The 27,288-nt window shown below is 31.8% G+C and overlaps 1 protein-coding gene across 1 annotated transcript; it reads left to right on the forward strand.

Moving 5' to 3' along the window:
- Positions 1-23,604: 23,604 nt before the first annotated feature.
- Positions 23,605-27,199, forward strand: LOC120077872 (receptor-like protein kinase 7). The gene is made up of 2 exons (XM_039031964.2): positions 23,605-26,418; positions 26,526-27,199. The coding sequence occupies exons 1-2, from the start codon at positions 23,823-23,825 to the stop codon at positions 26,882-26,884; spliced, it is 2,955 nt and encodes a 984-aa protein (XP_038887892.2). The 5' UTR covers positions 23,605-23,822; the 3' UTR covers positions 26,885-27,199.
- Positions 27,200-27,288: the final 89 nt, after the last annotated feature.

A 27,288-nucleotide genomic window follows, 5' to 3' on the forward strand; every position in this document is an offset into this window, starting at 1 on the left:
GTTTTAATATTTCATCTCATGAAACATATAAACAAACCATAGCTCTTTTTCTATTCCATGGCACTTAATGTAAATCTCATTTACATTGACCCTCCACTAGATGTATCACATACATCATACTGATCATATCATATATAATTGAATTACATCAAGAACGGCGCTTCTAGGTTAGAGAGTTTATATATCCCATTGCTCTAAACCCTAGGGTCAAAATCGTAAATAACTGCAAATAAATAAATATGCTGAATACAAAATCTGAATAGGTTGTTCGAAGCACCAACAAACAGATTCAAGGTATTTCAACAAATCAAAGGACTACCCTCAAAGGCAGGAGTTTCCAAACACTCAGGATTGAGGTCATGTCACCTATGGTCGTTTAGGTGAGATGTAAGTCTCCAGTATCAATGGTGTTATATACAGAGACGAATGATCTCGTGATTCGGTCTTATACAAACTCTTTGTATAGGACACCCCCGCTCGCATGTCTCCACATGAATGGTCAGGATCTACCACCTGTAGTAGTTCACAACACTTGCAAACTTCTACAAAGTGGGTCGTATCCGTAGTGTCACAAGGATCAGGTATCCCACCTTAATTCTTATACTACAGACCTATTTAGGTTATCACTTAAGACATGATCCACTTGTATATCTCATAGACATGCTTAAGTTTACATACAATAACCATGGAGCTTTGTTTATTGGATATGAGCAAATGCCATAATGAAATAACTGTTATTTTATTTATAACAATGTGTATATTACAAACAATGAGACTCCAGGAAATTAGGACACCAATCCCAATACTCCAACTATGAACTCTCGAGAAAATCATCTTCAATGATTAATTTCGACAACCTCTTTCACATGACCAACTCCGGTCTTCGAAAACCACCTCCAAAGACAAACTTTGACAACCAACTCCAATACCACCATGCGACCAACTTTAGGCTTCGATTACAAACTCCAACAAAAGTCATCTTCGATAATTAACTTCGACAACCATTTCCAACTATAAGATTGATGACTGCTAAAGTATGTTGTAGGGTTGTTGATTATATAAATAATAGTATTTTGTCTACATTAAGTGCATATTTATACATAAGAATTTGTAAAAATATATTTTTATTTAATTGAACTCACATATCAAACGAGCGTTAAAAATATTTGAAAAAGTATGTATGTGTGAAAAGTATGTAACATATAATGAAAAAAAAAACCATAAAATGGAGATTTTTTCCTTTGAACATTTTCTAGCAAGAATTAGTGAAAAATAAAGTTTTATTCTCTGATGATCCTCTAAATTTTAGGGAATTGGAAGTGAAATTGGCAAAGAAATGTGGTGACATTCCAGGGTTGCTAAGATGATGAGAGAGATTCAATTTAAAAAATCATGATAAAGTATAAAGCAATACTAGGAAGAAGAAGAAAAAGAAGAAGATGATGATCATGAAATTCATGGAGAAAAATTAGAAATCAAAATTTGATTTCTCTTTGGTTTCTCATTTTACTTAACTACATTTCTACAAGAAATGTTGTGGATTAATTGTTGTTCATTACCAAGAAAGAAAGAAAGAAAGAAAGAAAAGCTTTAAAAAAATTTAAATTGCAATCTATAATTTATTCAAACAAATATGGATAGAATTATTGAATAAAAAGTTAAAAACAAAAATAATGATCATAAAAGCAGATTATCTAGAGTTCAAAATATTGCACCAGATACCTCAAACATATGAACCTAACACTCTATACCTCAAACACATTGTCATATGAACTCAGATCAAATAACATTGTATCCAAAACATAAACATATGAACTCTACAATTCCAAACTCCAAACTCCAGACATTTTATCCCAACTAATTAACACCCTCAAACCATCCTTAAAAGACAAAACTACACCAAAATTAATGTTTTTAAGGAAAAAACAATCAAATTGAGAAACTAGATAATGATTTGCACATGATTATCTATTAAGATATTTTATAGAATACTCTAAAATTAAAAAGAAAAGAAAAAAGAAAAGAAAAAAAAACATACACGGATGCATAGGAATAATTCTTATTTTATCAATTAAAATTTAATAAAATGTTTGGGATGATCTAAGAAATTTTTTAGTTCACGTGAAAAATATACATAATCTTCGGGATTTTTTTTTTTTTTCCTCTTCTCTTCTCTTCTCTTCTTTTTGTCATTTTAGACGACGAAATATAATATATATATGTATATATATATATATATATATATAGTTTTTGAGTCAAAGTGGTAGGTTGGCAATGGCCCACCTTTGTCAGACAATTCTTTGTCCAAAGATTTTGAACTTATAATCTGTTTGTCACTAAATTTACTTTGTTTTTTTTTTCCAAAAAAAAAAATACCTAGTTTTTTTTTTCCCGAGACTTCCTAATTATGGTTTATTCAATGTTGTTTTGAAAATCCTTAGTTCTTGTATGATTTTAGCCCACTCTAATCAAAACATTAAAACGTGATAATGTTTTGTTGAATAATTGTAATGGTAGTGAAATTGATTCTGATGTTTGTAAGTACGTTATTAATTTTTGTTCGACTTGATATGTAAATTGGGTTGAGAATTCACTACATTCTTAAAATCGAAATTGATCTTTTGGGTTTAAAGATACCAGGCCCTATGGTGAAAACCGGATACCACCTATGAGAAAACACTAACTCAAACCAGTGTGCTGAAAGCACAATCCATGTGAAGAAAAAACTTCACCCTACATCTTGACAGTCGAGATTAGAGCTATGCACTTCTGAGATTTGAAGACCTTTAATGACTATTCCTTTCTTTTCTTTGTTGCAGAGAAAAACGAGAGAAAAGAAGGAAAGAACTTGAGGGAGAAGGCTGCCGAAAATTGCCTGGACGATAGAGGTTGCTATCGTCTAGCTGATTGAAGGTAAAGCAAGGAGTCATCTAGACGATAAGGGAAGATTTGTCTAGGCGATGAAGGCTTTACTGAAGATCATCTAGACGATGGGGTTCGAAGTCGACGATGGTCTACACGATAGAGGTGCTGAAGTACACGGTCGATAGCTAAATGGTACACGATAGAGTAAAAAAGATCAGGGAAGAAGATGAACACGATGATTTACGTGGTTCGGCCAAGGATAGCCTACGTCCACGAAGAAGCTGATGGTTTTCTATTTGGGGAGTTATAAAGATTATTACAAGATAAGTTTGATAGCTTTCTTGATCATTCTGTAATGTTTCCACTCTCCTACTTGTACATGTAATTACAAAATGTATATAAAGGCAGTTTGTATGTAATTGATTTCTAACAACCTTGAAGTTGTTTTCATCTATCTGTAATAAAAATTTTAAAACTTATCGATCTATCTTCGATTCAAAATTTTAATAGTCTATCATGGATAATTATGATTATTTTATTTTTGTCTATCATTCAAATTTCATTTCTATGTTTGTTATAGATAGGTGTCTATCACTTATCGACCGTTAGTTTATAGTTGATGAACAACTATTTATATATATTATCGATGAATTACCATCGATAATAATTTATGTTTTTATGTTATTTATGTTTTTTTTTTGTCAAAATAAGCATAGTTCAATTAATATAGTATTTGTACTATCAGTGTCGAAATTAAAATTTTGATTCTCCCTACACATATCGTAAAGTAGTAGTAATAATAATAATAATGTCTTTTTTATTATTATTATTAATAATAGACTATTTTAAAGTCTATTTACAACCATTTTCAGCATCACTACATGTTTGGTATACTATTCTTTTGTTTTTTTTAACTATCATTGATAGAGAAATCATGTTCATAATTTATAGAGATCATTTCATCTTGTTCCATATTTAATTATCAAAATATATATATATATATAATGGTGTTACAAATATGATATTGGCTAAATATTTTTGTTTAAAACTCCTGGCATTGGTTTCTTGGACAATTTAGGAGTTGTCTCAACTTTTGTCTTTGTGAGTAATTATCTTAAAGGTTTTTCTTCTTGTTGTCATCTATGCAGAAGTTCTTTTTCCTTATTTCAATTATTCTGCAGAATTTTTTTTTTTTATGCTTTCTTTTCTGGTGAATTGTCGATTATATCTGGGGATATCTTCCATCTTTGCATTATGTTGTTTAAGCCCAAGAAGTCTTTGTGCTAGGGGAATCGCATATATCATTTTGTGAGCTCGTTGTGTGAGTATTTCAAATACTGATTGCATTGTATTGAATTGAAGAAGAAGGCTTTGTGCTTTGTTTGTGGCGGTATGTTCTTCACTTGCACCTACAGTGTGCATTTTTATAATTAATAAGGTTTGTTCGGTCTTAGTGGGAGCCTAAGACAAAGTTGATCGAGAAAGATTACTCCATACTCAAAAGGAGCCTAAGTAATTATTCAATGAGAAGGGAATTCTCAAGACTTAAGGGGAGCCTAAGTCCTCACTTGAAGGGAGTTCATAAGTAGAAGGGAAGATATCTTCAAATGAGAGGGAGTTTGACAAGCTTAGAGGGAGCCTAAGTTCAAGTGAGATGGAGTCTCACATTTAGGGAGAGCCTAGGTGATTAGCTAAGTTGGGCTCTACATGTGTGATTTTAATCTTCGCTATTTACAAATAAGTATAACGTTGTAATTGCTTGACTTTCATATATTAGTGGATATCTTTCATGGCACACTACCTCCAGATGTAGGTGATGGATCACCGAATTGGGTTACCAACTTCTATATGTTCATACTTGTTTTACTATTTGTTCTTTGTTGTTGTCTCTAACTTTGCTATGACGTCTTGTGTAACATCTATATAGAGTGTGAGGAACCACATTCCAAAATGGTATATTAGTGATACATTGTTCTTAGTAATTTACTGTTATTTGTTAATAATTATTTTGTGGTTAATATTAAGTTATCACTGATTTATTATTTTTAATATTTTGATATAATATATTGACGATAGATCAAATAAGCATAAAAAAAATCATAAAAAGAAATAAAAGAGGGTGAAATATCATTAATATCCCCTAGTTAGTCTATTGAAATATTGTATATGGACGATAGAATAATAGCAAATAAGCATGTTAACTATCACATTGAAAAATAAAGTTAATGTCGTCAATATACCATTTTTTCCCTATTGATAAGGTGTATAAATAATAAATATCTAATAGCATATATACAACAATTGGGAGAAAACTAGGTGAAATATTACGTATATACATCTTTTGTTTTTATTTATAATTATTAATGATATGTCTAATAGTAAAAACATATAAATAACCAAAATGAGTATAACTCAACTAGCATAGTGTTTACATTATCAGCTTCAAAGATAGATGTTCGATTCTCTCAACTTAAATATTGTAAAACTTACATGTAAATAATCATTGGTAAATAAAAAATAAAAATATTATTAATATACATTCTTTTGGTATAATATATCAAAAATAGACTTTATAGCATATAAGCATACAAACAATTATTAATAAAAAATAAAAGTTAAATACCACAATTTATCTTTTCTAATTTATTGATATGGTAAAAATCCATGATAAATAGATCTTGTAACACATGACATAAAGCAAGTTCAAATATCAATTATATATGTCATATAGACATAATAACAAATATAAATCAACATGCAAATAATCAATATATATATATATATATATATATATAAATCATTAATATAGTATTTTTATTTTGTTGATAATGTATATTAACAAATATGATATACCAAAAACAAACATAACAATAATAAAAACAACAAACATAATAACAAAACGAGTATACAAACAATCAATGATAGATACTTATCACTGATCGATAGATCTTAATAAGTGATAAATCTATCAAATATATTCCTCTATGATATATCTCTATTATTGACAAGTCTATAAATGATGGACCTCAATTAATTAATTATTGATATAAATAGAAGTTAAAATTCTGCCATATATGCAAATAGTTTTACAATGCGATGGCAATGCTATGATTTTGTGTTATATGATCAGACATGCAATTGTCTTTATTTTATTTAGATTATTCACTAATAATCTGAATTTTGAATTTTTCTTTTCTTTTTTTAATCATTTTATGGATAAATAATAAACTTTAGTTCTTAAAGTTTACCCTTATCACTAAATTTTACCTGCTTTCAATCTCTTTTTGACACTCTTCAAGTCAATTTATGACATGCTTTTTTTTTCCTTGTCAAAGATAATTTTGGTATCTTGCTAAAACTAACCTTACAGTTTTTAACTTTATTAAAACAAAGAAAAATGGCACAAATTACCCTTGAATTTTCGTATTTGTTACAATCACATCCTTTAATTTTTAATTTGATGAATTAATCCCCTCTAGTTTAGTAAGTGTTGCAATCAAACTCTTGTGTTAGTTGATAACTTGAAATTATGTTAAGGAAGGACAAACTTGTCAATTCATATATCTATAGAAGAAAAAAAAAAATTATATGCACAAAAAGATCTTCTCCTATGTCTCCTTTTCTCTCTCTTCCCTTCTCTCTTATCCTATCATGGCTTGATTACCTACGACTCAAAATATTGAAGAAAAGTATTGTGTTATCTAATTCATCACAAAAATTATTATTATTATTATTATGGGTTTAATAGTCAAATAAGCTATGTTTCAGCTAGTAGAACTCGTAAAGTTACACGAAGTTAAAAAGAAAAAAGTTAGAAAAATTATTGATTTACATCCTTAAAATATAAGAGTTGTATAAATTTAATCTCTGAACTTTCTTAAGTGTATCAATTTGCATCTTCTAATTGTATTAATTAATCCTTAAACTTTCATAAATGAATTAGTTTAGACCCTTAGTCATAATTTCCTTTTGGATAATCATCCATGCATTTACTTCAATTAAACTATTTTGTAAAACCAACATTTGAAGAATCTGTTAGCATAAATTCTTTATATCTATATTGGATAGATAAACCCTAGGATCATTCATGTCAAATTATCAAGAATAACATACCGGATTCCATTGCAAAATTGATGATAGCTTCAAGATGATGATGGATGACTATGGTCTTCCTCAACCAAAATTTCGAATGCCCTTAGTGGGATCTCTCTCTAGATGGGATTCAAGAAAGACTAAATGCTTATTGTTTTGGTATATTGGGGACCATAGCCCTTAGTCTCTTTATATACTAGTTCAATTAGGGTTCCCATTAAATCCTAATTAACTAGGAATGGCTTCTACGTCCATACTCAATTAGGAATCTAGGGTCTTAATCAATTAGATCACATAATAGGGTCCAATCTAATAAAATAACCCAATGTGATAAATTATTAATCCACATACATAGCCCATACTTTAATTAAACATATTATTATTTAAATATGTCTAACAATCTCCCACTTGGGCTATGTCTATGTGCCTAATATAATTAAATCACATAAACCTTAAGCGTGCATAAACAGGTTATTTCATGGAATCAAGGCGGCTTTTGTCACTACCTTTGTAACTAAACCTTCCTTGATCACCAATTCCAATACATTCAATGACATAGATCAAGTATGGATGGATAGCATGGAAACTACATGCAAAGTGATCTGGATCATGCCTGTTTCCAACTGGTCCAAATTCCTTAATGAGATTATTCTAAAAAAAAAACTTTATGCTAAACTGCATACATGATAAACAAGTTCAGATAATAAAACATAAACTATCAACTTTATTCTATATAGAAAATAAACAAAATAAGGTCAAAGAACATCCTCAATAACAAACTTTCACTAAACCATAGAATCAGAAAAGTGACTAACACTTATGTGAGCAACATACTCATGAAAAACTTTAGGTGGTAAACCTTTAGTCAATAGATCTGCCACCATAGAGTTTGTTCCTATGTGTTATATCGAAATTTGACCATTCTAAACTCTTTCTTTAACAACCAGAAACTTCACGTCTACATGTTTTGACTTCGTATTACTTCTGTTCTTGTTGGAATACATCATAGCCGACTTATTGTCACAGAATAATTTTAGTGGTCTTTCTATGCCAACCACTATCCGCAGCCCAAAGACAAAATTTCGCAACCATATTCCATGATTGGATGCCTCATAACATGCTATAAACTCTGCAGCCATGGTAGAAGAAGACATAAGTGTTTGTTTAACACTTTTCCAGGATACAGCTCCTCTAGCCAACATGAAGATATAGCCTGAAGTGTATCGCAAAGTGTCTTGACATCCAGCATAATCAGAATCAGAATACCCAATGATCTCTAAAACTTCTAATCTCCGATAAGTGAGCATATAATCTTTTGTTCTCTATAAATACCTCATAACTCGTTTGGCTGCTTTCCAATGATCCATCTCTGGGTTACTCAAATATCTGCCTAACATTCCAACTATGAACGCAATATCTGGACGCGTACATACTTGAGCATACATTAGACTTCCAATGGCCAATGCATAGGGAACCTTCTGCATCTCCTTAGTCTAGAGTGTGGTCTTGGGGCATTGACCTAAATGAAATTTATCACCTTTAGTGATCGGGGTATCTTCTGGCGCACAGTCTTTCATGCCAAATCTACTCAAGATCTTTTCAATGTAGTTCTTTTGTGACAATCTCAAAATACCTTGAGAACGATCTCGTAGTATTTCAATTCCAAATACAAAAGAAGCATCACCAAGATCCTTCATCTCAAAATTTCTTTTGAGAAATCTCTTAGTGTCATGCAATAAACCTACATCATTACTAACTATGAGTATGTCATCGACATATAACACCAGAAAGATTGATTTACTCCCACTGAACTTGTGATATACACAATCTTCCACAATGTTCACCTTAAAACCAAATGAGGTTATCACTTCATGGAATTTGTGATACCATTGACGAGAGGCTTGCTTGAGACCGTAGATGGATTTCTTTAATTTGCATACCATAGACTTTGAATTACCAGACACAAAGTTTTCTGGTTGCACCATATAAATCGTCTCATCAATGTTCCCATTGAGAAACGTGGTTTTTACATCCTCTGGTGTAGCTCTAAATCAAAGTGAGCTACTAGTGCCATGATTACCCTAAAAGAGTCTTTCGATGAAACCGGAGAGAAAGTCTCTTTGTAATCAATGCCTTCCTTTTGAGTAAAACCCTTTGCAACAAAACGAGCCTTATATCTTTCGATATTGCCATGTGAATCCCTTTTGGTTTTAAATATTCATTTACAACCTATGGGTTTCACTCCTGATGGCAGTTCGACAAGTTCCCAAACGTCATTGTCTTTCATGGATTTTATTTCCTCTTCCATAGCACTTATCCACTTTTGAGAGTTAGAACTTTGTAAAGCTTGTTGGAAGTTGATTGGATCATCTTCCATTACGCCTACATCATCCTGATGTTCTTGAAGAAACACAATATAATCATCTGGAATTGCACTTCTTCTCTCTCTAGTAGATCTTCTTAATGGCACTTCTTGAGGTTGTTGAGTTTGAACTTCAGGTTCAACAACGAGGACTTCAATGTTGTCTTGTTCTATAATTGGTTCAACAATGAAGTCAGGAATTGAAGCCTGAACATCATTTATAATCACATGAGGAAAAGAAACCAATTCCTCTTCAAAGACAACTTTCCTTATATTATCTTCCCCCCTAAACTCAACATCCTCAAGGAATCTAGCATTTCCTGTCTCAAACAATGATCTAGAAGTGGGATCATAAAACTTGAAACCCCGAGAGTGCTCAGAATACCCAACAAAATAGCAGCTAATAGTTCTTGAGTCCAATTTTCTTTCATTAGGCCTATAAGGCCTAGCCTCAGCTGGACAACCCCATATGTGAAGATGCCTAATACTAGGCTTCTTTCCTGTCCACAGCTCATAAGGGGTTTTAACTACTGCTTTACTAGGTACCCTATTAAGGATATATGTTGCAGTCTTTAGTGCCTCACCCCAGAGGGATTCTGGTAGAGAAGAATGACTAATCATACTTCTTACTATTACACCATTCATGCTGGGTTTGCCCGACATAGTGTATTGCGGGACGATTCCACATTCCTCTAGGTATTTGGCAAAGGGCCCTGGACGTTGTTCACCTGATCCATCATATCTACCGTAATATTCACCACCACGATCAGATTTGACAGCCTTAATTTTCTTTCCAAGTTGAAGTTCGACTTCAGCTTTGAAAGACTTGAAAACGTCCAAGGATTTAGACTTCTCATGAATTAAATATAGGTACCCATATCTTGAATAGTCGTCTATGAACGTAATAAAATATTGTTGTCCATTCCAAGAGGCCATAGGGAATGGACCACAAATGTCTGTATGTATTAGTTCTAAGACGTCTGAGCATCTGTTGGCACCTAATTTTCTTATGTTTGTCTGTTTTCCCTTAATACATTCCACACAAACGTTGAAGTTACTTAAATCAAGGGAATCAAGAATTCCATCTGACACAAGTCTCTGAATTCTCTGTTTAGAGATGTGACCTAAACGCTTGTGCCATAACATAGCAGAATTCTCATTTAATTTACGCTTTGTACCACATGAATTAGATAACAGGATCTTGTTAAATGAAGCAAAAGAATCAAGCATATATAGATTATCAATTAAAGAACGGTACCAATAAGCTTAGAATCTTGAAAAAGACTAACTTTATTATTTCCAAAAGAACAAGAAAAACCAAATTTGTCCAAACTGGAAATAGAAACTAAATTCCGTCTAAATGACGGTACAACAAAAGTCTCATTCAGATCCAAATAACAACCAGTTTTTAAAAGTAATCTAAAATTTCCAATAGCTTCAACTGGAACTGCTTTGCCATCGCCCACATAGATGAATCTTTCAGCATCACTTGGCGGCCGGCTCCACAGGCAACCCTGCATTGATATACTTATGTGAGTAGTAGCACCAGAATCTACCCACCAAGTATCTGTAGGTACAGAAGCTAAATTAACTTCAGAACAAACCAAAGTAAGAAGTTTACCCTTCTTTACACGCCACTTGGCGTACTTGGGACAATCTTTCTTGAAGTGACCTTTCTTTTTGCAGAAAAAACAAGGATTTTCAGTAGCTTGTTTCTTGTTTTTATTCTGCTGAGATGTCCCTTCTGCAACATCCACAATTCTCCTTTTCTTCTTATCACGAGAGCCTATTGCCAAATGAGCACTTTCTGTCCTTTCTCTCTTAATCCTATCTTCTTCTTGCACACATTGTGAGATAAGCTCATTAATACTCCATTTATCCTTCTGAGTATTATAGCTTATCTTAAACTGAGTGAATTATGCAGGAAGAGAGATAAGTACCAGATGCACGAGTAAATTTTCATTTATCTCGATATCAAGTGCCTTTAATTTACCTGCGAGATTGGACATTTCCATAATGTACTCCCTTATGTTTCCATTGCCCTTATACCTCATAGAAGTTAAAGAAGTCAAAAGACTACTTACTTCCCCTTTCTCATTTTTAGCAAAATATTTCTCAATTTGAGCAAGGAACTTATTGGCATTTTCACTTTCTGTGATAGAGCCCCGAAAAGACTCCGAAATGGAGTGCCTAATGATCATCAAACACATGCGATTTGACCGGTCCCACTTCCCTATATTAGCCGTATTTGGTTGTTCCTCAGTAGAAGTAGATTTATCGGTCCTTAATGCAAGGTCCAAATCCATACACCCAAGAAGTATCCCTAGGCTTTCTTTCAAATCTTGAAGTTCGATCCATTCAACTTAGGGATTAAACTTAGATTTCCAGATATTTGAGTAAGACCAATTGAAACAATAAACAACAAAACATATGCTCACAATTAAAACATAACAAAATAATTTCACATATGTTGTAGGCCCCTTTAACAAGATACCTAGCACAACATTGATGTCCAGCCTTTGGGCAAAAAACACCAACTGTAAAAGGTACTCTCAACGTAGTAATCAAAGTACTGACAATTAACTCCGTAAAAAAAACATAACCTTTCTTTGGACCGACTACTTTTCACATGAGCAATCCTTATAACTACCACATACTTATTACCACATGCATACCCACAATTTGGCCAAATAATTATCTTCCTTTGGGCCAATAATTATCCGCATAAATTCATGAATATGCACATCTTATATTTCATAATTAAAACGATCTAGATAATAGAAGCTACTTTGGTAACATATTATTTTTTACCAATTCAATCTAAAATATAAGATACAATAATATAATAATATTATTGTACAAAAAATAAAGGAGGAAGAACACCAAATAGTCTTTTACAAAATTCACTTAATAATTGTATACACATAATACAATTAAAGTAACATAAACATGTGAATATCACAAAAACAATCAAATTGTAGATTTTAATTCACAAACTTATCAATCAAGAACTAAGAACCCTTTTCAAGAATTTCACCAAGTTATTAATCAATAAAACTTAGAAACGCGGGCAAGAAGTTCAATCAGTAATTAATCCAAATAGTTGACAAATTCAATATTATCAAACTATTAAAAAATAAATTCACTAAATTCAATCATTTTTTTTTTACCCTTAAAAAAAAGCCACCAGTGTCCAAAATTATCAATCACAATTCATTTTTTTTTTTTAAATTCATATTCATCAATTAAGTATTAACATAACTTTTCAGTTAAAAGAAAAAAAGAAAAAAACAGCGACAACATTAACTTTTCCATTATTAATCAAATTTAAAATCGAACTCATAAAATCATCCATTAAGAATTAAAGGAAAAAAAAAACTGATAATTAAAACCAAGAACGCGGGCAAAACTTTAATCGATAATTGACCAATAACTTCGCCCAACGGCAACTCCAATCATTCATTAACCGAAAGTCTTGATGGGTAAAACTTGCAGCAACTAAAGACCTAACTCCTTCGATCGATCTTTAACTTTTTTCCAGTGGATTTCATCACATTGGTAGACTTTTGTCAAGATTGTTGAACTAAACATCCTTAATTTTGGTAATAATAGAACTAAGGTTCTTTTTTTTCTTAAAAAAAACTTTAGGAAACCATGTACAATCAAAATAATCAACCAAAAAAAAATTTCACTTTAATCCACCACTAGCACATCATTCATAATTGGTGATGGGTATGCCAAATACCACAGACAAGAATACGGGTTGCAAGAACACATATTGTCAAAGGAAAAAAATGACTGCCGAGATTTTCATCCTACCATCGACGAGTTTACAACGCTGCTATAGTAAGCCGACCATTTTTTTTTTAAAAAAAATCTTTAAATTCTTTACCGAAACCAAAATTTAATGAACAATGCCAATGAAAAATGCATAAACTAACAATCCAACATGAAATTCATGCTCTGATACCACTTGTTAGCATAAATTCTTTATATCTATATTAAATAGATAAACCCTAGGATCATTCATGTCAAATTGTCAAGAATAACATACCAGATTCCATTGCAAAATTGATGATAGCTTCAAGATGATGATAGATGACTATGGTCTTCCTCAACCAAAACTTCAAATGCCCTTAGTGGGATCTCTCTAGATGGGATTCAAGAAAGACAGTGTTTATTGTTTTGGTATATTGGGGACCATAGACCTAATTAGGGTTCCCATTAAACCCTAATTAACTAGGAATGGGCTTCTACGTTCATATTCAATCAGGAATATATGGTCTTAATTAATTAGATCACATAATAGGGCCCAATCTAATAAAATAACCCAATAAGATAAATTATTAATTCACATACATAGCCCATACTTTAATTAAACATATTATTATTTAAATATGTCTAACAGAATCTACATACATTTGAGAAATGATACGAAAATGATAATTTTCAAAGATAATTGTGATGAATTATCTAAATTGATTGGGTCATGAAAATTTAGAAAGTTTAGTTGACTCAAATTATAAGTATCACACAATATTGGTCAAACGAAATCTAGAAGAAAATGTAAATTGATACATTTATAAAAATTTAGGATAAAATTGATATAATTGTTAGATAGAGTTTTAATTGATTCAACCTGAACAATTAGTGCATAGTTATGGCCTCTCTCAAAGCCTAAACTTTAGATTATTTTGGCTTTTAGGGTCCTTAAAATGAAGATACTTTGATATTTTGCTTAGTTTATAAGCACGGTTGGAAATAATGCAAAAAAAAAAAAAAAAAAAAAGATAAAACGAGTGTTCATTTAGTTGAAGTAAAGTTATATTGAAGGAGATAAAATAGAATCTCATAGGTTCGTGAGCTCGTGTAAGCATGTGAGATCACATAATGCGCATACACAATCATATGGCATGCAATCTATATGCATTGCTATATGTGCTTAGTTGTTGAAACTACTTGAGTTCCATGTGCTTTTTTTGTTTATCTTTCTTTCAACCATCAACTATCATTTAATTACTTACATCCCGTTTGATAATTATTTTGTTTTTTATTTTTTAAAATTAAGTCTATATCATCTACATTTTTTATAATGATTTACATATTTCTTATGTACAATGGTTGAATTCTTAGCCAAATTCCAAAAACAAAAACAATTTTCTAAAAACTACTTTTTTTGCTTGATTCTTTAAACCATAGTTGAAAAATAGATAATAACTGAAGAAATTTGAAGATGGAAGTAGTGTCCATAGGCTTAATTTTAAAAAACAAAAATAAAAACAAAAAATAAATGGTGACCAAATGGGCCTTAGTTACCATGGTTACTCTTTGAAACGAATTTTTAAACCTAAACTAAAATTGCAAATAGTCTCTTGAGATTATGATACTTGAAATACTTTCAATTATATTACTTGCTGACATTAAATGTTTGCGCTATTAACAATCATATATTTCTTAACAAGTTACACAACTAATTTTACACGTACACAATTCGATTAGCACGTAACATAATGTATATAATATATTGCCCACTTTTATATTATATAGATTAGATGTATCTTTTTAAGTAAGAGTTTATATCACTCATTTTTTTAAGTTTAATCAAACAAATCTGTCAACATGAACATATAACTAAGTGGTAATTGACATACATCTCTTTCGTTGAGTTCAAAAAGTTTAAATCGTATTCTTACATTCGTAATTAATCTATATCCAATTATTTATAATACTTTTGGTTTTTGTTTTTGTTTTTGTTTTTGTTTTTGTTTTTTTAGAATGAATATAACACTTGGCCTAGAGTATATAAAGGAAAAAAAAGTTTTGAGAATATATTTTTCTAAAGAATCTTTTCTTTTAAACTTACGTGGAAAGTATGGGAATAATTTGCTAAGAAACTTGTCTTCTTTTGCGTCTCTAGAGACATTTGAAGCAAATAAAGTATTTTTGAAATCAAACAATTCTTTTGTTAGAAAGAGGTACATGTTTGAAGACAGCAATGAATTAATTGGATAATGAATATGAAAATAAAATAATAAAAATAGATGGAAATTTGAGAGAAAAAAGGGTAAAAAATGGTGGCTATAACATATTCCATTTTATAATTCAAATAGAAATAATACAATAAGTGAGTGTTAAATTCCAAGCCCCATTTGACTAAAATTCATATTTTTTTTCCTTTTTTCAATAACTATAAAGTCTTGCTTGGCCAGCACCGTCTTGCCAGTGACATTCATTTTAATAATTTGGACGGATATATACCAAAAAGAAAAAGAAAAAAGAAAAAGAAAAAAGAAAAGTCAGTGCAACTTTTCAAATAATATAAAACATAATATATAATACTCCCTTAGATACCCATTATATATATAAAATATGTCTAATGGACACAAGCATGAGCGTCTAATGGGCATCTGTTATCATAATATTTATAATACTCCCCCTTAGATACCCATTACATATATAAAATATGTCTCATTAAAACGTTACTACAAAAAACCCAATGAAAAAAAACCCTAGTGAAAGAAAAAAATACATATTTCATATAATATAGACTCCTAAAATGGTACAATATATTTACTCTCCCTCATGAAAACATCACTTAAGATCTCTGAGTCGCCGCATTCCAATGTTGTGCACCGATTTTTCAAAGATTTCGATTTGTAATAATTTTGTAAATAAGTCTGCCAGGTTATCCTTCGAGCAAATTTATTGTACAGTGATGTCGCCATTTTTTTCAAGATCATGAGTATAGAAAAGCTTCGGTGAAATATGTTTTGTTCTCTCCTTTAATATATCCTTCTTTGATTTGAAATATGCATACTGTGTTGTCTTTGTATAATATTGTTAGAAGGTTTTTACTAGAAGACAAACCACACATTCCACGAATGTGCTGAGTCATTGATCTTAGCCATACACATTCTCGACTAGCCTCATGAATTGCAAGAATTTCTACATGATTTAAGGAAGTGGTTATTATGATCTGTTTCATCGATCACCATGATATAGCAGTTCCTCCACATGTGAATAGATAACTTGTTTGAGATCTAACTTTGTGTGAATCAGATAAGTATCCAAAATCTGCATAATCAACTAGATCAAAATTTGATTTATTTGAATAAAACAAACCCATGTTTATCATTCCTCGAAGATAACGGAGTATATGCTTAATTCCATTCCAATGTCTTTTTGTTGGAGAAGAACTAAATCTTGCTAATAAATTTACTGCAAATACAATATCTGGTCTTGTATTATTAGTAAGATACATAAGTACACCAATTGCAAGATATGGTACTTCAAGACCAAGAAGTTCTTCATTATCATCTCGAGGTCGAAATATATCTTTCTTCACATCTAGTGAACGAACTCTCATTAGTATGTTCAATAGATGTGCTTTGTCCATATAAAATCTTTTTAAAACTTTTCCTGTATAAGTTGACTAATGAACAAAGATCTCATCTGCTAAATTTGTAAACCAAGGCAAAATTTTGTTTTTCCGAGATCCTTCATCTCAAATTCTTTCTTAAGATATTTTATTGTCTTTGAAAGCTCTTCAAGAGTTCCAATTATATTTAAGTCGTCGACATATACAGTTCTAATAACAAATCCTGACTGTGATTTCTTTATAAAAACACACGGACATATTAGATTATTTTGATATCATTCTTTCAACAAATATCCACTCAGTCGATTATACCACATTCGTCCTGATTATTTCAATCCATATAGCAATCTCTGTAACTTTATTGAATACAATTTTCGGGAATTTGATTTATATGTTTCAGATACCTTAAATCCTTTTGGGATTTTCATTTAAATAACATTACCAAGAGATCCATATAAATATGTTGTGACTACATCCACAAGATTCATATCCACACTTTCACACATAGTCAAACCAATTAAATATCTTGGTGTAATTGCATCCACCACCGGAGAATACATTTTCTCATAATCAATACCAGGCCTTTGTGAAAAACCTTGTGCAACTAGTCTTACTTTATATCTTGTGACCTCATTATTTTCATTTGTTTTCCTTACAAATACCCATTTATATCCCACAGTTTTGACACCTTCTGGTGTTCGGACTACTAGTCCAAAAACCTGACGTTTTGAAAGTGAGTTTAATTCTGTGTCCATTGTTTCTTTCCATTGAAGTCAATCTTTTCTATGTCGACATCCTTCAACATATTTTCATTCAAGATCCTCATTTTCAAATATAATATCAAGAGCAACATTATATACAAAAATGTTGTCAATAACTACATGAGTTTGGTTCCATCTTTTTCCTGTCATGACATAGTTTATTGAAATCTCATTATTATCTTTAGGTATTTCACCTTCCTCATTAGTCATGTCAAGGATCTTTTTCATGGGTATTTACATCCTCAACCAAGTTTTATTGATTATTATTTTTTTTTCTTTTTTGATGATTTTTATCTTTAGAACCCATTAGTCTACCAAGCTTCTGACGTGTTTCAGACTCATTAATGACAACTTGTTGTGTTAGGATATCAATTTTCAATGGAACATTTGCAGCTGGTATATGTGATTTAATTACTTTCTTTGCATCCATAAATGCATCTGGTAACTGATTTGCTATATTTTGCAAATGCATAATCTTCTAAACTTCAAGTTCACATTGATCTGTATGGAGATCTAAATGAGACAATAACAATGCATTCCATATAATTTCTTTTTCCAACTTCTTAATTCATCCCTCTAATGTTGGAAAATTTGTCTCATTAAAATGACAATCAGCAAATCGTGTTGTACTTTCTTTTTCCAACTTCTTAATTCAAGTTCATATTGGGTTCAAGATATTTGATAATTGATGGAAAATCATATCTAATATATCTTTCTAACCTTTTGAGAACCCATCTTAATGTGTTGTGGTAGAGCAATTGGAGCATATACTACGCATCCATAAATTTTTCATATGAGAAATATTTGGCTCATGACCATTAGCTAATTGTAATGATAAGTACTGATGATAAGATACTGGCCTAATGCATACAAATGACGCTACATGCAAAATCGCATGTCCTCGTACAGATGTAGTAAGCTTAGCTCTCATAAGAAATGGTTTAGCAATTAACTGCAAACGTTTTATGAATGATTCTACTAAACTATTTTGTGTATGAACATGAGCTACAAGATGTTCAACACTTATCCCAATTGACATAAAATAATTATCAAAAGTTTGGGATGCACCAGCATTATCAAGACGAATGGTCTTACTGTATAATCAAGAAATTGTGCTCTTAACTTAATATTTAAGTAAGTAATCTTGCAAATTCAAGATTTCGACTTGATAATAAGCACACGTGTGACCATCTGGTGGATGCGTCTATTAGTACCATAAAATATCTAAATGGTCCACTTGGTAGGTTAATAGGTCCACATATATCACCATGAATTCGTTCTAAAAATGTAAGTGATTCAGCCCCCACTTTAACTGGTGATGGTCTAATGATTAATTTGCCTTGAGAGCAAGCATCACATGATAATCATTAGATTGAAGAATCTTCTGGCTCCTCAATGGATGTTCATTTGTATTCTCAATAATTCTTCTCATCATTATAGACCCTGGATGACCTAATTTGTTATGCCAAATTATAAATATGTCTAGATTCATGAACTTCAAGTTCATTATTGCATATATTTCAATTACTCGTATATGAGTATAATATAGTCCAGAAGATAAAATAGGCAACTCTCCAGTATATGTTTTTCATATAAGACAATAGACATGATATAAAGATACTTCATATTATTATTTCTATCCGTCTCAATATGATAACAATTGCAACATATATCTTTAAAGCTAAGTAGATTTCCCGTTGATTGACTAAATAACAATGCATTATTAATTGTAATTTTGTTCCTTTAGGCAAAATAATATTTATTTTTCTAAACCCTTCAATTAGATTTACAGAACCTGATATTGTATTGACTTTTGCTTCTAGCATTGTCAATTTGGAAAAATATTTTCTACTTGTAAGTATGGTATTTGTAGTTACACTATCTGCCAGACATAAAAATTCTTTACTCAGTTTTTAGTCACCCAACATATGAAAATGATCCAGGTTTCTTCATTAAAAGAAAATAATTACAATAAGAAAAATAATACTTCTAATACATAAAAGTTAACATCTACTAAGAGGAGAGGAAAAACATGGAGATGAATAGAAAAACAATATTGAGTCTAGATATTTTCAAAGTCAAAAGAAACACTTGATGTTCCATTAATTCTGCCGATTTTCTCTTCAGGAGATTCAAAAAAGTCCGTCAAATCAAAATTTGTCATATGAGATGGGTAAAATATGTTATTATCCTAGCATACAAAATTTGCTTCCACATTTTTCTCTTTATTCTTCAGGGATGCTTGATAGATATCAACTAAGTGTTTTGACATATGACAGGTGCGTCACCAATGTCCAATTATTCCGCATCGGAAACATTTATTTTCAACACTTTTTGAACTCTTATCTCATAGAACTTTTCCTTTTTTATCATCATTTTGTGTGGTTCTTTTGAAATTTTAATGATTAGAATGACCACCACAAAAATATAATTATTTCTTCCTCTGTCACAGTCACAACCTCGATCACGACCATGACCTCGACTACGATTATTATTAAAATTCACAGTATTCATTTCAGGAAATGGTGTCTTTCCAGTTGGTCGAGATTCATGATTTTTCATTAATAACTCATTATTTTGTTCGACTATGAGAAGACATGAAATTAGTTCAGAATATTGTTTAAAACCTTTCTCTCGATATTGCTGCTACAAGAGCATATTCGAGACATGAAATGTAGAATATGTCTTCTCTAACATATCAGCATCAGTAATTTTCTCTCCGCAAAATAGCAGTTTCAAACTGATTTTAAATAATGCAGAATTGTAATCACTTACTGCTTTAAAATCTTGTAGCCTCAAATGCATTCACTCATAACGAGCTTTAGAAAGAATAATTGTTTTTTTATGATCATACCTCTCTTTCAAATTTTTTCACAAGATACGAAGATCTTTTATTGTAAGATACTCCATTTTCAATCCCTCGTGGAGATGATGACGAAGGAAAATCATAACTTTTGTTTTGTCCTGACTAAATGTCATATTTTCTTCTTTAATAGTCTTTCCAAGATTCATAGCATCCAAGTAGATTTTCGCATCAAGTACCCATGACAAATAATTACTGCCGTTAATATCAAGGGCGAAAAATTCTAATTTTGTGAGATTTTTTATGGCAGCACTATCATAAAATATTGTATTTGTGTTAGAAATTTAATAGATATTAAATATGTAAAATAACGTTAAATTTATTAATTATAACAAAGAGGGAAAAATTGACATACCTTTAGGACTTACCTTTAGTAAGGAAAATGATAAGAGTTCGTGTTGATAACGTGTTGTGAACTTGAAGAGCACAATAGGATACCAATAAAATATAATATTACAATAATATAATAATCATAAAATATTAAAATAAATTAAACATAATATATAAATTAACAAAATAAAGTAAATTAATAAAATACAAAATACAAAATTTCTATAAATTCTCCACTTTCTCCAATTTTTATGGAATTTATCCAATATGTGTGCGTCTTTAACATCCACAAATGGACACTTATTTATAGGGGTTTTAGCAAGTAGGAGGTAGAATATATGAACACTAATAATGTGTAATGTTGAGACACATGGACAATAGTTTGAAAAATAGGGTATGACACATGGTCAATGAACACTTAGTATAAGCATCTAATGGGCAAGTATTATCATAATATTTATAATAGATATATAAATTTTTCAAGATGTTTAATTGAACCTTGACTTTCAAAAAGTGTATAAATTTCAATTTTTTTTTATCCAGTAGGTTCATATAACTTTTAAAAGTCTCTAGTTCATCCACAAATTTTAATTTATATTCAATAGTTTTTTAACTTTTAATGTTATGTCTAATTCTATATAATTTGACTTTTTTTTTTTTTTTTTTTTTTTGTGGTTGAGATCCATTAGGCATGAGAGTCCTAATTTAAAAAATATCATAATCAATTCAAGAACTTATTTAACACGAAATTAATAGTTGAGGACTGATTTATCACCTTTTATAGTTAAAAATTTATGGACCAAGAGTGTATTTTAACCAAAATATATTTTCTCCCTATGTGACAAAATATTGAGTGAAAAGAATTTGTTCACACATCACACAGCTACCACCTTATAAAATCTTCACTCATGGCGATAAAACTTTACAACAACACTTGTAACTTTACAACAACACTTGTAATCGTTGGTCGAATTATGTGTGGCAATGTAGTCATCAACATGAGCGAGCCATTGACGATATAATCGAGAAGCTGGGTTAAATTCAAAGACAATGAATTCTTTTCGAGTGTGTTTGAAAGTGTTTTTCATCTTGATGTTAATGTACAGTGGTTATTGCATACTTTACAAGACTTGATCGTGGCCAATTTAACGACAAGGACGACGAGGACGACAAAATGGTTCCGATTAGGGATCGTGTTATTGGAAAAATGTTGGAGAGAAAAAAGATGGAGGATTTATTGGAAGATCATGAGAAAATTTGTGTAATTTGTTTGGAGAAGATGGAGAGAATGTTAATATTGCAAATGTCTTGTTCTCATATGTTTCATGCACGGTGTATGAAAAAAAAGGTGGTTGAAGAATTATCATTATGGTCCTACTTGTAGAAAAAAGTTAGTAATTATATTTTCAACACCAAAAGAAATTAACTAGAAAATAAATCTAAGTTTAGAACTAAATTTTCAAAATATTAGTCTCCCAACTTTTAATATTAGAGATTATTCAACTTTTTGGTCTGCAATCTAAAAATAAAAATTTTAAAATGCAGAATTTAGTATAACTATATTTTATATTTTCATATAATCATTTGGTATCATAAATTGAATTTGAATTTAAATAAATGTTCAAAATGCATTCGATAATTTATCTAAAATTATAAAAAATAGTTGTAGTTGTCAAAGTGAACACAACTCAATTAACATACACTATAGACTAGCAACCAAAATGTACGTGATTTGAATCCTCCCACTCTCTTTTTGTACTAAAAAGTATAAAACTAATTGTACTTGCCCACTAATAAATATTTGATTGAATAGATAATTGTCTATCAATCAGATATTTAACTTTTGATTTTATATTTAACATACTCGATAATTTGCAATTTTGTATTCAATAGATTCCTCATTTATGAGATACCAAAATGAAAGCTCACAACTTATTGATAGACTAAACTTATCATATGGTCACATGTTTGTTTATTTATTATAAAAGAAAAGTCTCTTCTCTCTTCGTTTTATTGCATAGTGAGCTTAAAGTTTCAATTATACGGATAAGAGATTGAACCATCTACTTTTAGAATGGTAATAAAAATTTGTAAAAAATACATTTTTGGGTCTAGTTTCTATTTGGTCTCTAAGTTTCAAAATTTAAACTTTTAATCCTTAAGTTTTGAATTTGATTTCAATTTAGTCCCTAAGTTTCAAAAATGTTAATTAACCCTTGAGATTTTAGTTTTATTTCAATTTGATCCATATATTTCAAGATTTATATTTTTAACTTCGATTTTTCACTAAATACTCAATTTTAGTTTTCATCGTAATATCTATCATATAATTATGGAGTGAATTTTAAATTTAATTTTCATAGTGATGAAAAATGAAGAAACTTAATTAAATTATATTTCTTTTAAATTAATTAATAGACATTAATACAAAAAATGAAAAATGAGTATTTAATAAAAAAAAATCAAAGTTAAAAGTATAAACCATGAAACCTAGAAACCAAATTAAAATACTTAAATATCATGAGTAAAACTATAACATTTCGGACCTTAAGGAGGATTACCAAACTCAAAATTTAACTACTAAGGGGGTGTTTAGCCTCCCAAGTTGGGTTAGGTTGGGTGAGTAAAGAAACCCACCTATCATTTGGTTCACTAATTATTAAAGAGGTTTATTACCTCGTTATTCGTGTTAACTCACGTTTCTTACCTCGTTATTCGTATTAACTCTCCTAATTACTCTCATCATATAATAATTACCAACTTAACTCAACTCAATTCTGCGTCAAACGTCTTCTAAAAATATAATATTTAAAAATCATGAAATAGAAACTAGACCGGACAAAAAGATTGTTTTTTTCCTAAGCATTTTGTTCCTATACGCCTGTCAAAGCCAGCACCAGCATGGCATACCTAACTAATTTAATTAAATACTCGGATTTACACTATATTTTATATGAAATTTTAGAAGAATGATTTTGGAAAACGTACCTTAGAACAAAATTCTTCACATTATTACATTACACGTACAAGGAAGCTTCACATTTTACGTCTCACAATTTTCTTCTTCCACTACTATGTGAACATGATCCTCCCTTTCCCGCCGCCCCTTCTCTTCAATTCTTCTCCTTTTCTTCTTCTCTCTCCCATTTTCCAACTCCTTCTTACTCTTCCATGACTAATTCACCACTTCCCGCCGCAAAATCCTCCCCCCGCCGCCGCCGTCATCCTCCGGTGGCTCTCTTCCTCCTCCTCCTCCGCCTCCTCTGTTCACTTTCCCTCTCCCATGGTGATGAACTTCAGCCACTTTTAGACCTCAAATCTGCCTTCTCCTCTTCTTTGGTTTTCAGTTCTTGGATTAAAGGGAATGATGTTTGCAGCAGCTTCCATGGCATTGTCTGTAATTCCAATGGCTTTGTGGTGGAAATCAATCTCTATGCTCAGAACTTATCTGGGATTCTTCCTTTCGATTCCATTTGCTCTTTGCAATCTCTTGAGAAGTTGTCTTTTGGGTTCAATTCTTTGTATGGGAAGCTTAGTGATGGTTTGAGAAACTGTTCCAATTTGAGGTATTTGGATTTGGGTCAGAATTTTTTTTCTGGTGAAGTACCTGATTTGTCTTCTTTAGTAGGATTGAGATTCTTGAGTTTGAATAACAGTGGGTTTTCTGGGGATTTTCCTTGGAAATCTCTTCTTAATCTTACTGATTTGGAGTTCTTAAGCCTTGGAGACAATTCATTTAACCCAACAACTTCATTCCCATTAGAGATTCTTGAGCTTAAGAATCTTCATTGGCTTTACCTCTCTAACTCCACCATTCATGGAGAAATCCCATCTAGGATTGGGAACTTGTCTTTGCTTGAGAATCTTGAGCTCTCACAAAATAAACTCACAGGTGAAATTCCTTCTGAGATTGTGAACTTGAACAAGCTATGGCAGCTGGAGTTACATGAGAATTCGTTGACCGGGAAGCTTCCGGTCGGGTTCAGTAACCTCACTGGATTGAGGAATTTCGATGCCTCATCTAATAATCTTGTAGGTGATCTAATGGAGTTGAGGTTCTTGACCAATTTGGAGTCCTTGCAGCTCTTTGAAAATCAATTTTCCGGTACGATTCCGGAGGAGTTTGGGGACTTTAAGGACCTTGTTGAACTCTCTCTTTACCAAAACAAGCTCACCGGCAACCTCCCTCAAAGAATTGGATCTTGGGCAGCCTTCATTTTCATTGACGTTTCAGAGAATTTCTTGTCTGGACCTATACCTCCAGACATGTGCAAGCATGGCAGAATGACTGATCTCCTAATGCTACAAAATAATTTCATTGGTCGAATCCCAGAAAGCTACATGAATTGTACATCTTTGAGTCGTTTTCGTGTAAACAATAATTCTCTTTCGGGTGTCGTTCCTGCTGGGATTTGGAGTCTGCCAAATCTTACTATCATTGATCTTTCAATGAATCAGTTTGAAGGTCCGATAACTTCAGATATCGGTAAAGCAAAAGCTCTTGCTCAGTTATTCTTATCGAATAACCGGTTTTCGGGAAACTTGCCGGCCGAGTTAGCTGAAGTATCATCCTTAGTCTCAATCAAACTCGATTCAAACCAATTTGTTGGTCCAATACCTGAATCACTTGGCAAGTTGAAGAACTTAAGCAGTCTTTCTTTGAATGACAACAAATTTTCCGACAACATACCTAGCTCATTAGGCTCTTGCATTTCTCTTTCTACCATAGATCTATCTATGAATTCATTTTCCGGGCATATTCCAGAGAATCTTGGTTACTTGCCAATTCTAAACTCCTTGAATCTATCTAACAATAAACTTTCAGGTGAAATTCCAACTAGTTTTTCGCAGTTGAAGCTAAGCAGTTTCGACCTGTCTAATAACAAGTTAATTGGCCAAGTCCCTGATTCACTCGCAATCCAAGCCTTTGATGAAAGTTTCATGGGAAATCCTGGTTTGTGCAGTGAGTCTCTTGGATACTTGAGTTCATGTTCACCAACCTCTAGATCGTCGAACCATCTTAGCTCGTTGTTGTCATGTACCATTGCTGGAATTCTAGTGTTGCTCGTGTCCTTCTCGTGCTTGTTGTTTGTTAAATGGAAACGTAACAAGGATGCTAAGCATTTACTTAAATCCAAATCGTGGGATATGAAGCCGTTCCGCATAGTGTGCTTCACGGAAAAGGAAATCATTAATTCAATCAATTCTCAAAACTTGATAGGGAAAGGAGGATCTGGAAATGTGTACAAAGCCGTACTAAGTAACGGCAAAGAACTCGCCGTGAAACATATATGGCAGTCAAGCTCCAGGGACCAAGCAAATTGTCGGGCGAGTGCAACCATGTTAACTAAAAGAAAGACCAGGTCATCCGAATATGATGCAGAAGTAGCTACACTCAGTTCAGTGAGGCATAACAATGTGGTGAAACTATACTGCAGCATTTCAAGCGAGGATAGTAACCTGTTGGTTTACGAGTACTTACCGAATGGAAGTTTATGGGATCAGCTGCACACTAGCAAGAAGATTGAGATGGGATGGCAGATAAGATATGAGGTAGCGCTTGGAGCAGCAAGGGGACTCGAGTATTTACATCATGGGTGTGACCGACCCGTAATTCACCGAGATGTGAAGTCGAGTAACATTTTGTTGGATAGTGATTGGAAACCTAGGATTGCAGATTTTGGGCTAGCTAAGATTCTGCAGGATGGCCATGGAGTTGGAGATTCATCTCATATCATTGCTGGAACACTCGGTTATCTAGCCCCTGGTTAGTTAAATTGAATTCACAAATAAAGATAAAATTACTTGAAGAATGAAATGTGAATTTGCTTTTTCGCTAACCTTACTGATTATCTCTTTACTTTGATGTCACAGAATATGCATACACATGCAAGATAAACGAGAAGAGTGACGTTTACAGCTTCGGAGTTGTCCTAATGGAACTAGTAACAGGAAAGCAGCCCAATGAGCCAGATTTTGGAGAGAACAAAGACATTGTACAATGGGCACACAGCAGAATGAGAGACCTAAAAGGTAATTTGAAAGATATGGTAGATCCCAACATCTCAGAGGCTCAGGTGGAGGATGCAGTCAAAGTGCTAAGAATCGCACTTCGCTGCACGGCTAAGATTCCATCTACAAGGCCCTCCATGAGAATGGTAGTTCACATGCTTGAGGAGGCTGAACCTTATAACTTTATTGACATTGTTGTCAAGAAAGAATATGAAAAGTAACCCAACAATATTTGGATCATTTCTACTGCAGTATCAAAGAGATAGCATATTGAGTTTAGTGTCAAGTCATAATAGGGTTTTCAAGTCTTTCTCAAGAAGTTTTGTCCGTGGGGAAAAAAACCCCCTCTACTTTTCCTGTTTTACTGCGTTTTTGCTTCATTAGTAGGAAGCATTTGTATCATATGGAAGCCAATAAAATTCCAGTAGCATAATCATTAAGTTTGTAGGATGTAATCATTGCAACAAAAGTATTTGTCTGGCAGTGAAGAACTAGATTAGCCACCATCATTATAATTCACCTCTTTTTCTGCTAAATACGACGTCCTACTTTAGCTCTAAAGTTCTACCTGCTTTTTGAACTGTCTGGTCTACTTATCCAAACTTGACAGAAAGATGAGAACAAA

The sequence above is a fragment of the Benincasa hispida genome, chromosome 5 (assembly GCF_027475165.1).
Source record: "Benincasa hispida cultivar pf3 chromosome 5, pf3_genome.v1.1, whole genome shotgun sequence".
Taxonomy (NCBI): domain Eukaryota; kingdom Viridiplantae; phylum Streptophyta; class Magnoliopsida; order Cucurbitales; family Cucurbitaceae; genus Benincasa; species Benincasa hispida.